Raw genomic sequence first — 13,567 nt, 5'->3', positions numbered from 1 at the left:
ATCATTATTGCAAAAAAAAATTTCCTAAATTTCCAAGAAAATATGCAAACAACTCAAATTGCCTTGATAAATCAATCATTTGACCTGGAGCTGAATACAAGTCCCTATTTAATGGGTTTGTCCACTTTCAAAAGTTGTTCACGCCAATTTTCTGTCCAATAATCTGTCTTTTTTCTTATTTTTTTTTTCTTTTTTCCAAATGCTGACATACAAAGGATGAGGAACAGAAGCAGGCAGTAAGTTGAGCTTAACCTTACATTGCAGAGTATTTAAATTCTGGGAATGAAGGTAAACTATGAGCAGTTTTTCAAGGGTTGATGGTGAAGAGTGAGTGTTTCTGTGCAGGCACGTGTGTGCCATGGGTTGCCATGTGTGTACATGCTTAAGTATCGGCATCCTCCAGCTCTCTGTATGGCCGCACTAGCCACCAAGCTTAATTTAGAAATAAGGATTATATGTGGATAAATATATAAAATGTACTGACATCTAATCCATAATCCTCATGGTTTTATCTTTCATTTCTCAACTTAACTGTGCAGCTGACAGAATCCTCTGCACTGAAGGGAAACATTTGGCCTGATTAAGCCTGGGCCAGTGTTTTGAAGATGCTACCCAGTTAGTTGCCTTGTACTGCTCTTTTTTCATAGCCTTGTTTTGCATTTGTAAGTGAGATTATATTGAGGATGGAAGAAATGCACAAAAGTCATCCAAAATTCTGCTGCATATTGTTCACCTGAGAAAGAGAAGGCTGGAAATTGTGTAAGATATTTCCAGATTAAATGTAGGCTGCTGATTACAGATTAGAAGATGAACTGGATTGTATGGTTGTTCAAGTGGAGAGATATACCAGATAAATGGATGAAACATTATGATGCGAACACACAAGGAAGTAATGATGAAATAAATAAACATAATCAGGGTGATAATTAGCTAATTTCCTCACAAATTTTGTACTTTTGTGCTTGAAGTCTCTGCAATAAATTCACTTTCAAGGGGTGAAGGGTGGGGGGAGGGGAGGTGTAGTGAGAGGGTGAGTCAAGTTTGATACTCAAGGCATGGTTCAACAGTAGAGCAGATTAGATAAATATACATACACATTGATTATGTCATGCAAGCATTCATGCAATGGTTGTACATTCTAAAACGGTGATTAGAACCATAATAAGAAAAATGTTCAGACAAGGGCTTGCATTATGCATTTGCATAATATAATGCCATAATAATATAATGGGCAGATTTAATGACTAAATATGATTACAACTTGCCAGGGATGGATTAGAATATTTATTCAGGATTCTTTTTGAGGTTAAAAAGTAAACCTGTTAATGATGTTGACTTTTTACAAGGGACAAATGGAGATGGAATCTAAAAAAAAAGCACAGTTTCTACTGAAGCAGATATAAATGGTAACCAAGAAATAGTGGTGAGCAAGATTCAAGTTACATCTGGGCCCTTCTTATATTTTCACTTTAAACTCAATCTTAGAAGAGCAGATATAAAAAGGGAATACAGAAAAATACAATTAGAAGAATAGGAATATGGAATTAAAGTGAATAACCTTTAAAAATCCCAAGTGCGACAGATGCAAACCGCAAGGTAAACAAGAACTTAGAGAATGAAGTAAAAACAGCAGGGAATTGTCAAGCATTGCTTTAAGTATATATAAACCAGACGGTTGGAAAAAGAAACAGTCAATCAGAAGAAAGATGATTCATTAACTGATGAAATTAATATTCGAAATGAGTTTTTGAATGCATTTGAGCATCTTCTCAGCATGGAAGTTGAATGTCTTGAAGAAATTTGTTAAACTTTTATAAATATCAGACCAGCCATTATTCATCCAAGAAAATGATGTGTGATGGGTTATATTATATATATAATTGTGTTTTTAGAAGAGATAGGTTGTGGGGGAGTTTAGAAAGTAGCTCACTTCACAAACAGAGTAACACTTCACATCTCATTTAAAATGCAAGAGCTTTACTGAAAGTGAGACATTGAGGCACCGGGTGGCTTTGCAAAGACAATAAAAACTATGTTGTCTCCACTGGCCACCGAGACAGAGGTGCACCAAAGAAGAGGTACAAGGACTGCCTAAAGAAATCTCTTGGTGCCTGCCACATTGACCACCGGCAGTGGGCTGATATCGCTTCCAACCGTGCATCTTGGCGCCTCACAGTTCGGCGGACAGCAACCTCCTTTGAAGAAGACCGCAGAGCCCACCTCACTGACAAAAGACAAAGGAGGAAAAACCCAACACCCAATGCCAACCAACCAATTTTCCCTTGCAACCGCTGCAACCGTGCCTGCCTGTCCTGCATCAGACTTGTCAGTCACCAACGAGCCTGCAGCAGACGTGGACATTCCCCTCCATAAATCTTCGTCCGCGAAGCCAAGCCAAAGAAAGAAAGAAAGAAGAAAAACACTATGTTGGAAATGCTTTGTGAAGGAACTTCAAAAGCAGGTGCAAATAAAACAGTCCACGCTCAGAGGCTGATAAGATCTTTCAGAGACTGGGTCTGGAGCCCTGCAAGAAGGTCATGTGGTTTTGCAAGTCGAGAGAGAGAAAAGACCAAACAGACTTTCTCTAAAAGAGAGAGAGAATTCAGTTGGAGTTCTTCTGCAGTGGCTTTTGGAAGCTGTATCATGACAAGCTTGGTTGAAAACCCCATTTTGAAGATGGTTTATGAGTTCTGAGTTCAGCCTGTTGAAAAACCCTTGTGATCCTTACAAGAGGAAATGGCTGGCAAGAGTGTTTCTCTTGAAATAAGGGAAACAAGAGGAACTCTGTGGTGACCTGGAAGAAGAGGTTATCGCTTGGAAAACCCTGATGGGGCAAGTTTCTTCAGCAAGACACTGAAGTGACTGATGGAAGTAAATCAATTTGTGTGTGTGTCCAACAAGCAACAAATCTCTCTCTCTGAAACTAACAAGAACCTTTCTGAACTGTAACCAATTACCTTTAAACACTAGATCTTGGTGAAAATTCATAAATGTTAAATTCTGTGCATAGTGTAAGAATTGCCTGATACCAGTGAACTTGGAGGAGTGAGAATTAAGATTGGACTGTGAATCAAAGAACTTCCCTGAACATATACACATTACATACACGTGCACTTAGAATTAGAAGGGGTTTAAGTTAGGTTAAGTTAATAGTAATAAGTTAAAGTTTGATCCTGTTTTTATGTTTAAAGAAATTTAAAAGTAACTTTTGTTTAAGTAACCATTTGTCTTAGTAAATTTCTATTGCTGCTGGGTTTTGGGGTCCTCTGGCCTGTAATAAATGAAACAATGTCAGATAATCTGGAAAGTTTTCTCCAAAAGTTACATGAAGTTGTTTACAGCAATATTGGTTACCTTATTATCTTCTTTGGATCATTATAAATGGAAATAGTGTGAAAGATCAAAGAATATTTGCTATGACACTCACCTTGAAGAAAAGTTTAAGAGATCACATGCATTCATGGTCTAATGAGTCCGAATATTTAATAAATGTTTTGGTGGTTATCATGTGATGGGAGTAATAAAATGCTTTATTATTTATACTATGACAAAGGAATCAGGATAAGTGCTAATTGTGAAGTCTTGTTTTAAGTGTTGATTTTTTTCTGTGAAAAACCAGAGTAAAACACTTAATCCAGCATCCAAGCAACTTTGTTGGTTCTGGACTAAGATATTTTCTAAATTATTGGAGTGTGGGCAGTGAAGACTGGTGTGTTTCAGAGGAGCATTGGCAATGGATCCCAGTGAGTTTCCAGAGAGCATGGGCAATTGAATCTAGTGAGTTTCAATTAGATGAGAAAATGGTGTCCTGACAAGGCTTGAGGCAGCTCAAGGTCTTGGGACCCCACGAGAAAAAAGGGCCATATTGAATTAAGGAGAACATGGAAACAATATCCATGGTTAATTTCAAGAAAGAACTACAGCCATGATCCTGGGGACAGAGGAGTGGAGACAGAAATGGTCACACATGAGCCAGATTCTGAACCATGAGGATCTCTGAACAATTGGATGGCGGATTATCTTACCTGTTTTTGATAACAGTGGATGTATTGTGCAGGTGGCTTGACTGTTTTCATACAATCGTGTAGCATAATTTGTCCACGTAGTTAGTTGGCATGCTCATAAAGGGAGATGAGCCAAAAATTAATTGAGCAGCAAAGCAACTGGTGGGAATAAATGGAATGATGACAACTTTCAGATAAGTTATGATCAAGAGTGTAATGTATCAATCATAAAATCAACTCAGTACACATCAATGGTTCAAAACAAGTGAGGGAACCATTGCTGCCTTTGTTTGGAAATAAGATGAGGAGGTGGTGATGCCATTTGTTACAGATAACCTTCTGACATGATGTGACAGGCTTTCTAAGATCTCTTACAAGAACTGAGTCTCAGACCCTTAACTGAAGCAACAAGACACTCCAGAGCATATTTTATAAAATTAGCGACAGGTAATTTTGCTGAACATTATATAAAGCTACAATTTTCAGAATTACGCAATTATATGGGAGGTTGGTCAGGAGAATAAAATCAAACCGAGATCATTCAGTTCAGAGAACTTGTTTCTGGGCGGTAATTTCTTGTAGAATTACTGGTTTCATCAGGGGCTGTAAATACTGAACAGTGAGCATAAGTGGAAAATATTAAATCACATATTGAGGCTTTCATTCTCGGAAATGTGTTGTTCATTGGATCATCAAGTTTCCTGAACTTGTATTCCCAAAAGATTGGGAGGTGGCACACTGCTTATATACTTCATCTGCTCAGTGGCCCCAGTTCATGTGAATCCATGGAAAGTGGGAAGCGCAGAAAGATTTTCAGGTGGTTCTACATCTGCGTTCTTTACAGTAGATAGTCATGCAACCATCCGAGATGCTGTAATACAGCAAGGTGTTGGGCTGCACTGTGACTAGCCATTTCTACCTTGATAATTTAATGGCTTTCTACCTTTGTCTTCACGCTCTGAGACATGGAGCTGACATTTTAGAAGCATCCCTTGGTCCTCACCTTTCATCCACCAGCACAGGTTTTCCATCAAAGATCCTTAGTGGCCAAGCACCCAAGATGGTGGTACCCATGTTTAATATCCCAGACCATAAGGATTGCAAGCTCCGAGAAAACAGCGGATTGGATCGAGGCAATCCCGTGATGAGAAGGAGAAGCCTGGGAGAGGACCAACAGGGTAGGAAACTGCAGTGGTGGACTCGCATGGGGTTTGGTGGATGAAGGCCCCACACCAGGTCACAAGCTGCTGGCAACCGGCTTGTGGGAATGAGCGATCAAGTCCAGGATTTGTAAGGGTGCCAATAAGGAGTTGGGCTCCTGAAGTACCTTCGTCAGTGATGCCTTCATAATCGCTTTGGGGAAACAGGCCAAGGTGGGTGACTTGGATGCATTGAACTGGGTTCATCATTGGACAAGACTGGAGGCCATACAGCTACAGAGCTATCGGGGGTGCAGGAGGTGATGTGATCCATGGATTCGATGACTCAGAAGGAACTTAGTCTTGCTTCTCTTTCTTGCCTTGATAGTGGTGCTGTATTAATGATGTCTCTGTGTGTGCCATGACAGAGCAACAAAAGTAAAGCCATTTTGAGTATTTTTGTGCACATAACCATGAAGGGAATCTTCAGTCCACATCCAGCAAATAATCCTTCAAAGTTTTTGGCAGCTATATGATCCATGACCAGCGACATCTCCCCCACATTGCTACTTCCTGCTTTTCACAAGAACCCCTTTCTATAACTCCCTGGTTCACTCTCCATTTCCACCCATCCTCCTGCTCCATCCCTAGATATTTTTCTGCTGGAAAAATGGCATGTGATTCTGCATGTCCCCCCTTCACCCAGGGACCAATCAGCCTTTTTGGTTGAGGCAGAGTTTCACAGTCACCTTCTCCAACATGGTTACAACATTCAGGGTTCTCAATGTGACCTCCTCCACATCAGTAAGACCAAATGCAGACTAGGTGACCATTTCATTAATCTATATCTTCAAGCACCGACTGGAGTTCCTGGTGCCAGCCAGTTTAATTCCTCTCCCCATCCCACACTGTCCTGTCTGTCCTTGGCCTGCCCCATTGCCAGATTAAGGCCCAATACAAATATGAAGAACAGCATCTCATATTCCACCTGGATTCTCAACAATCCAATTGCACAAATAGAGAATTCTCCAATTTTAAGTAATCTGCTCCTACTCTACCCTAGAATATGAATCTACCCTAGAATATGAATCCATGGAAGAAGTACAGAGTTTAATCTTCTCAATCCTGAGTTGCTGCACTTAATTGCTTCAAGTGACTGCCGCATCCTTATTCTGCAGATTTCAGGGTTCTGCCCTGACAGTTTTTCTTACAGGTGGACAAGCAAGCTTTTGTGAATTGCTTTATGATTTTCGGTTAAGCCTTTGCATCAGTGTAAATGTTGTGTTCAGAAGAGATATTACTCAAATTTAAATGGGAATTATTTTCACATTTTTTTGCCATCAATTGAAACCATTTTGAAAACCAAATCAATAAAGCTTATTAGTTTAGTGCAGTACTCAGTTTGTGATGTAGAATTTTGAACCTTGTCAAGAGATTGCAATGAATTATAAAAATGTCTTGTTTATGTAGTTCTGGTAATTTTAGTTTTAATTTGTACTTTGGATGACAAACCTAATGTAGTCAATGGGTAATTTCTATTTGCAGTGCTTCCTGTTATCTTCCTGAGCCCAACTCTGTCATCCAGGGCTTTACTGATCATAACCTTTTAGTTTAAAATATTTATGGAATGTTTCAGTATGTATAGGATTATTTACTTTTTTTGTGCTTGCGTTTAACTTTTGTGCACACTATTACGGGTGCCCAACATGTGTGTTTTGGCCTGTACATTTTTGATTACAACCCAATATCTGGACTGTAATGATGCATAAATTTCTCCATGACCAAATCAGTCAAAACAATTGTGTCTCCTTCACGCGGAATGGGGAGATTCACTGATATGGCACATCATACCAATGCATCAAATCTGAGGCGGAGGCAGGAACATGACTGGCAACTGAGCTATTACCCTACCTATCTTTCCCAAACCCACTGGTACATTAATTGCTCTTGTACCTCCTCTTTTACCTCCATCAAGGAACCTAATTTGCCCTTCCAGATGAGGCCAAGATTCATGTGCACCACATCTACTGCATTCAGTTCACCCAGTGTGGCTTCCTTGATGTCACTGAGACCAAATGAAGACTTGGGGACTTTAGCATAGTATCTGAACTTGTCCCCAATGGCCATCCTGAGCTCTTCCCACACACCTACTACACTCTGTGTGAAAATGTTCCCTTTAAACTTTTCCCCTTTCACTCTTAACCTATGTCCTCTGGTTTGTATCTCACCTACCCTCAGTGGAAAAAGCCTATCTACATTTCTTCTGTCTATCCCCCTCATATTTTGAAATACTATCAAATATCCCTCATTCTTCTGTGATCCAGGGAATAAAGTCCTAACCTGTTTAACCTTTCCCTTTAACTCAGTTCCTGAAGTCTAGGCAACATCCAAGTAAATCTTCTCTGCATTCATTCTATCTTATTGATATCTTTTGTTTAGTTAGGTGATCAAAACTGCACATAATACTCAAAATTTGGCCTAACCAATGTCTTATACAACTTTTTTTTTGAATATTTTATTTTTGATTTTCCAAGATTCACACAAATCCAAAATGTTAATACAATCTTACTCAACAATGATACATTACATTCAGAGCCCCTTTTCCACCCCTCTCCCTTCCCTCCCATACCCTAATATCCCAAGGAAAAGATTATGTAAATTAAACAAACAAAAAAACAAAAATCTATAAAGTCACAGACCCTAAAAGGAACCAAATATAAACCATAAAGTAAAATGAAAAAGGCATAAAAACTAGAGCATGTCATCTGTGCCATGACTCACTTCATTTATCTCAGTTGTTTCACTATTAGCACGGAATTTTAGCTTTCTTCTATTTAGAAGGGGTGTAACTGTATCAGTGTACCTATATATTGCAGGTAAGGCTGCCATACCCTAACGAATGTGTCATATTTTCTCCTTAAATTGTATGTGATCTTCTCCAGGGGAATACATCTCTGTATCTTGGTATTCCACTGTGTAATATGTAGCTAGGAGTCGAACTTCCATGTGACTGCTATACATTTCCTGGCTGCTGCCAAAGCAACCATCACAAACTGAATTTGATACTTAGTTTAAAACACGCATCCATAGTGTTTCCTAAAGGGTACAACTCTGGATCCTGTAGAGAATCCACCTTTGTAATTTTTTTTCACACTGTCCTCCAGGTCCTCCTCTCACCTTCGTACACAGCCAGGTTGAATGGATAAAGGTTTTTCTGAAATTTCTGGTTTGGATTTATGTAATTTTTGTGGTGTGAGGGACAGTTGATGCAAGAAATGATATTGCACCAACCTGTACCTGGCATTAATAACTACTGTCATGCTGTCCAAACACAGGTCTGACCAGCACTGCTTGTGCATTGTTGTGCCCAAGTCCTACTCCCAACTTTCCCTTGCCTTATATAAGTCTGGCCTCAGGCTCTCACTTTGGAATAGGAGATTTATCATCGAAATAAACTTGCATGTATTCCACTTTCGAATTAGAATCTCCATGCACTACACATGGGTAGGGCTATAGATGGTCCCAAATTATCCCTTAAGAAAGATCTTAACTGAAGATAACAGAAGTTTTATTTGACAAATCGTTCTTATTCCTCAGCTGTTCATAACAATCCTTGATATACCTGATCCCCTTTCAGCACCAGGTGTCCAGGAACTTATTATCCAAAGGCATAGGTATTAATCTGTTCAGGGACAAGGAAGTTTTAGGAGACAACCCCATCTTCAGCCCAATACATTGATTTATTTTTTTTTACCATGTCTGAATTATGTTTTAATATGGGGTTACCTGTTTTCCTTGGTATCAATTTAATGTCACACTTATATCTTAATTCTCTTGCTATTTTTTCTCCTACTGTGTGTCGTCCAATTTATGCCCAGGACTGGGTATCACCTTCCTCATAGAAGCGATACATCTCAACTGGGCCGCCCAATGGTATTTTTTGGAGTCTGGTAATTTCAGACCTCTCACTTCATAACCTCAAGGCAATTTTTCCATGGAGATCTAAGCCACCTTACAGTTCCATAAGAACTTCCTGACATATCTGTTGAGTGCCTTGAAGAAGGTCTGGGGCAATGGAATAGACAAGGAGGGAAATAAATATTGTAGTCTTGGCATCACTTTCTTTTTAACACAATTAGCTTTGTCCATCAAAGTTACGGGCAGGGTTTCTCATATATCCAAATCCTCCTCAATCTTCAGGAGCAAAGGGAGATAATTGAGTTATTATGTTTTGTACAACTTTAACATAACATTCCAACTCCTGTACTTTGGTTTATGAAGGCCAATATGGCAAAATCTCTCTTTACAACCCTGTCCAAATGTGACTCTACTTTCAGGGAATTATGTATCTGTATTCCCAGATCCCTCTGTACTATCACACTCCTCCATGCCCTACCATTTACGGAGTCTGTCCTTTTTTGGTTTGTCTTTCCAGAATGCAACACCTCATAAGTTGTCTGAATTAAATTCCATCTGCCATTTTTTAGTCCATTTTACCAACAGGTCCAGATCTCTTCTTTGCTGTTCACACCTCCAATATTAATGTCAAGTGCAAACTTGCTGATCCCATTTATCACATTATCATCCAGATCATTGATATAGATGATAAACAACAATGGTCCCAACGATCCCTGAGGTACACCGCTAATGACTGGCCTCCAGTCTGATAAACAACCATCCACAACTACTCTCTGGCTTCTTCCATCCAGCCATTGTTGAATCCAGTTCACTACTTCACCATGAATACCTAGTGTCTGAACCTGCCTAACTAACCTCCCATGTGGGACCTTGTCAGAGGCCTTACTAAAGTCTATGGAGACAACATCCACAGCCTTTCCTTCATCAACTTTCATGGTAACTGCCTCAATAAAACTCTGTAAGATTGGTTAAACATGACCTACATTCACAAAACCATGTTGACTTTCCCAAATCAGTCCATGGTTATCCAAATAAATGTATATCCGATCTCTTAGAACACTTTCCAATAATATACCTTCTACTGGCGTCAGACTCACTGGCCTATAATATCCAGGGTTACTCTTGGAGTCTTTTTTAAACATCGAACAACATGAGCTATCCTCCAATCCACTGGCAGCACATACATGGCTAAGGATATTTTAAATATTTCTGCCAGAGGCGCTGCAATTTCAACACCAGCCTGCTTCAAGATCTGAGGTAATATGTTATCAGGCTCTTGGGATTTATCCACCCTTATTTGCTTTGAGACAGCAAGCATGTTCTCCTCTTTAAGCTGCATAGGTTCCATGACCTCACAGCTTGTTTTCCTTATTTCTCATGACTCAGCCCTTTTCCTGAGTGAATACTGATGAAAAACAAAAATTAAGACCTCTCCCATCCCTTTCAGCTCTATACAAAACTGACTACTCTGGTCTTCAAGGAAACCTATTTTGTTCCTTATCCTCTTGCTCTTAATATATCTGTAGAAACCCTTAGAATTTTCTTTCACATTGTCTGCCAAAGCAACTTCATGTCTTCTTTTAGTCTTCCTGATATATTTCTTGAGGTTTTTCTTGCAAGTTTATACTCCTCAAATACCTCAGGTTTTTTTTTTATAGAATTAAGTTCTAAATTAATCCAATTTGAAGCATCCATTCTGTCCTTATAATGAATCCAAAAAAAACACACATCTAATATTAGCTGCCCAATAATAAAATCTAAAATTAGGTATCTTTCTTTTTAAGGTTTTGATGGAAACCTGACTTAGATGAGGATGCTTATTTTTCCAAATATATGAGGAAATAATTGAGTCAAGTGGATCAAAAAAATTTGGGGGAACAAAAATGGGGACATCTTGGAAAATATATAAAAACTTGGGTAGGATACTCATCTTTATAACATTAATTTGTCCAATTAAGGACCCGATCCACAATAGTGAGAAGAAAATGGAAACCACATGTCACCAGCATGGGGCCTACAATGTTAACATGTACATGGTCAAACCTCTGATATGTTGGCTCCAAAGATTGTAGTGGGGTTTTTGTGTATTGGTGGACTTTGGATGTCTGGCAATGAGTGCATGTATTCACCCATTTGCTGACCTGTTTTCAAAGGCCATGCCATACAAATCTATTGGCTCCCATCCAGACAGTCCTTCTGATCGATGGATGTACCGCGTCGAATACCTGCTGCCTCCAGGTCACCGGACCAATTGGGTGAGGACGACCTTTAGAACCATCATGCAGGAGTTTGTGCTCCTCCGAGCCTACCAGAATTTCTTCCAGCGATAGTTTCAAGTCTCCTGTTCCGTGACACAAAATATCTGTCTGCCTTCTTCAGTTTCACGAGTGCAACATAGTACACCCCTTGGGCTAAGGTCTGCACAGATTGTCGGGCCAGGCGAGACAGTGCATCTGCCACAATGAGGGCCTTTTCTGAGATGTGTTCAATGGCTGTCATGATCTCAGAAATATATAATTGTTTCTGTTGACAAGCCAACCATGGATCTGATACCTTAGTGAAAGCAAATGTAAGTGGCTTGTGGTCCGTAAAAGCCATGAAATGCCTCCCTTCTAGAAAGTACTTGAAATGTTTGCCAACAATTCCAGATCAGAAGCACTGTACTTGAATTCTGGTGGTCTTTGGTGCTTGTTAAAGAAAGCCAATGGTTTCCAATGCCCATCAATGTACTGTTCATATACCCCTCCTACTGCACTACTGGATGCGTCCACTGTCAGGGCATCCGTTCTTGGGTGGACCAGCAATGCAACATTAGCCAGTGTTTCCTTGGTGTTCTCGAATGCTGCCGATGATTCTTCATCCCAAGTGACATCTCTTGCTTTGCCTGACATCAGGGCGAGCCACTGATGGTAGAAACCAGTGATAAATGTTCACCATTCCAATGAACACCTGGAGGCCTTTTACTGTGCTGGGCTTAGCGAATGCCCATATTGCCTCGACTTTTGCCGGTGGTGGCTTTGCTCCATGTTTGACGATTCTATGGCCCATAAACCTGAATGGACACTTGGCCTGGTTGATAGTCAGCCCAAACTCATTCAAATGAGTGGGACAGATGTTTTTGATGACTACGGCTATTATATGAAGGTAAAGTTGAGATCGTTCCCCACTCTGTCCATTAAACATTGGAAAGTCTGTGCAGCATTCTTGAACCCAAAAGGTATCTTTCTGAATTCACAAAGGCCAAAGTGTGTAATAATAGCCATTTTTGGAATGTCATCCAGGTGGACCGAGATCTGATGATACCTTGGAAAAGATGCGGGCTCTTTGCAGGTTGGACGTGAAGTCCTGTAAATGCGGTACTGGTGTGGTCACCTTGTTCAACCGGTAATCACCGCCGGGTCTCCTTCTGCCTGCGGTATTAAACCATTGTGCAATAATCATGCCCTTCATCCTTTCAAGCTCCTCTTTGACCAGGCAGTTTATTTTAAGGGAGCCTGCTCAAACATGAGGCAGGGCCAATTCCCTTCCACTAGTGCCAACATTTCATTCATGAGCACGGAAGGGGGGGTCCTGTCTCCCAAGCCATCCAAGTGAAGTAAACGGGCTGCTTGATCATGTCGTGAGAGGCCAAACGTATGGATGAGCAGACCCTTGAGTGCTATATACTTGCCATCCTCCGGAGGGAGCTGCAGAAAATCGGAAACTCAGCATGCCATCTCTTGATCCAGGGCACTTACTACATAGTAGTTTCGCATGGAATCAGATGTCATCTGTCCCAACTGGAATTGGACTTCTGCTTGGTCAAACCATACATATAGTTGTGAAGTCAAAAACATTGGCAATTTCAGAGCCACGACATGCATTGAAGAAAAACTTTGGGCCGTTGAGGTCACCAATATAGCAAAATGTTCTATACTGAGCTACTATTTGATGTCAGTGGAAAATTACAGGGTGGTGATAGCTTTGAGTCAAATATCACAGTCATTTCTTGATCATGTACTAGCATTAATATACATTTAATGCTTTTGATGATCACCATGTCAAAAAGTCTCCAAATTTCTCCAAAATGCAAAACTCAGAAGCATGAACAAGGCAGCCAAATTAAGAATGATTTAGCTCTTTTGAGCAATTTAGCCAATTGCTGAAACCAAAGGTTTGCAAAAAATTACTATTGTGACCTTTTTTACACCAAGAGCTTCATGTAAACTTGCATTTCAACTTTCTACAGTACCTTTCTGATTATCTGAAACACTTGGGACTGGACATCTATTGGTTAATTGCATTTTTTAGATAACTGAGAAATGGTTTTAAGCAGCCCAGTAGCATCAGCAGAAAACTTGTATCGTTCGTTGCCGATCCCCGACACATCCCTACCACCATTGCCAAACCTGTGCGGGAGCCCAAGGTCCCCACTCAGATCCCTGACACCTCCCCACTGCCGTTGCCAAACCTGCCCGGGACCCCAAGGTCCCTGCTCGGATCCCTGACACCTCCCTACTGCCGTCG

At 40.3% G+C, this 13,567-nt stretch overlaps 1 protein-coding gene across 7 annotated transcripts in view; it reads left to right on the top strand.

Annotated features, from left to right (window-relative positions):
* dtnba (dystrobrevin, beta a) overlaps positions 1–13,567 on the top strand; it is a 493,032-nt gene that overhangs the window by 293,891 nt on the left and 185,574 nt on the right. For all 7 annotated transcript variants that reach the window (XR_011340480.1, XR_011340479.1, XM_069886546.1 and 4 more), the window contains exon 18: positions 216–236. Coding sequence is in view for 5 of the 7 variants with exons in the window: in XM_069886546.1 (XP_069742647.1) it covers positions 216–236 (21 nt within the window). In the remaining 2 variants the exon portion in view is untranslated. The remainder of the gene's footprint in view (positions 1–215; positions 237–13,567) is intronic.

The sequence above is a fragment of the Narcine bancroftii genome, chromosome 6 (assembly GCF_036971445.1).
Source record: "Narcine bancroftii isolate sNarBan1 chromosome 6, sNarBan1.hap1, whole genome shotgun sequence".
NCBI classification, from domain to species: Eukaryota; Metazoa; Chordata; class Chondrichthyes; order Torpediniformes; family Narcinidae; genus Narcine; species Narcine bancroftii.
The sequence above is the reverse complement of the archived record's forward strand: the minus strand, read 5'-3'. Positions and strand labels throughout refer to the sequence as shown.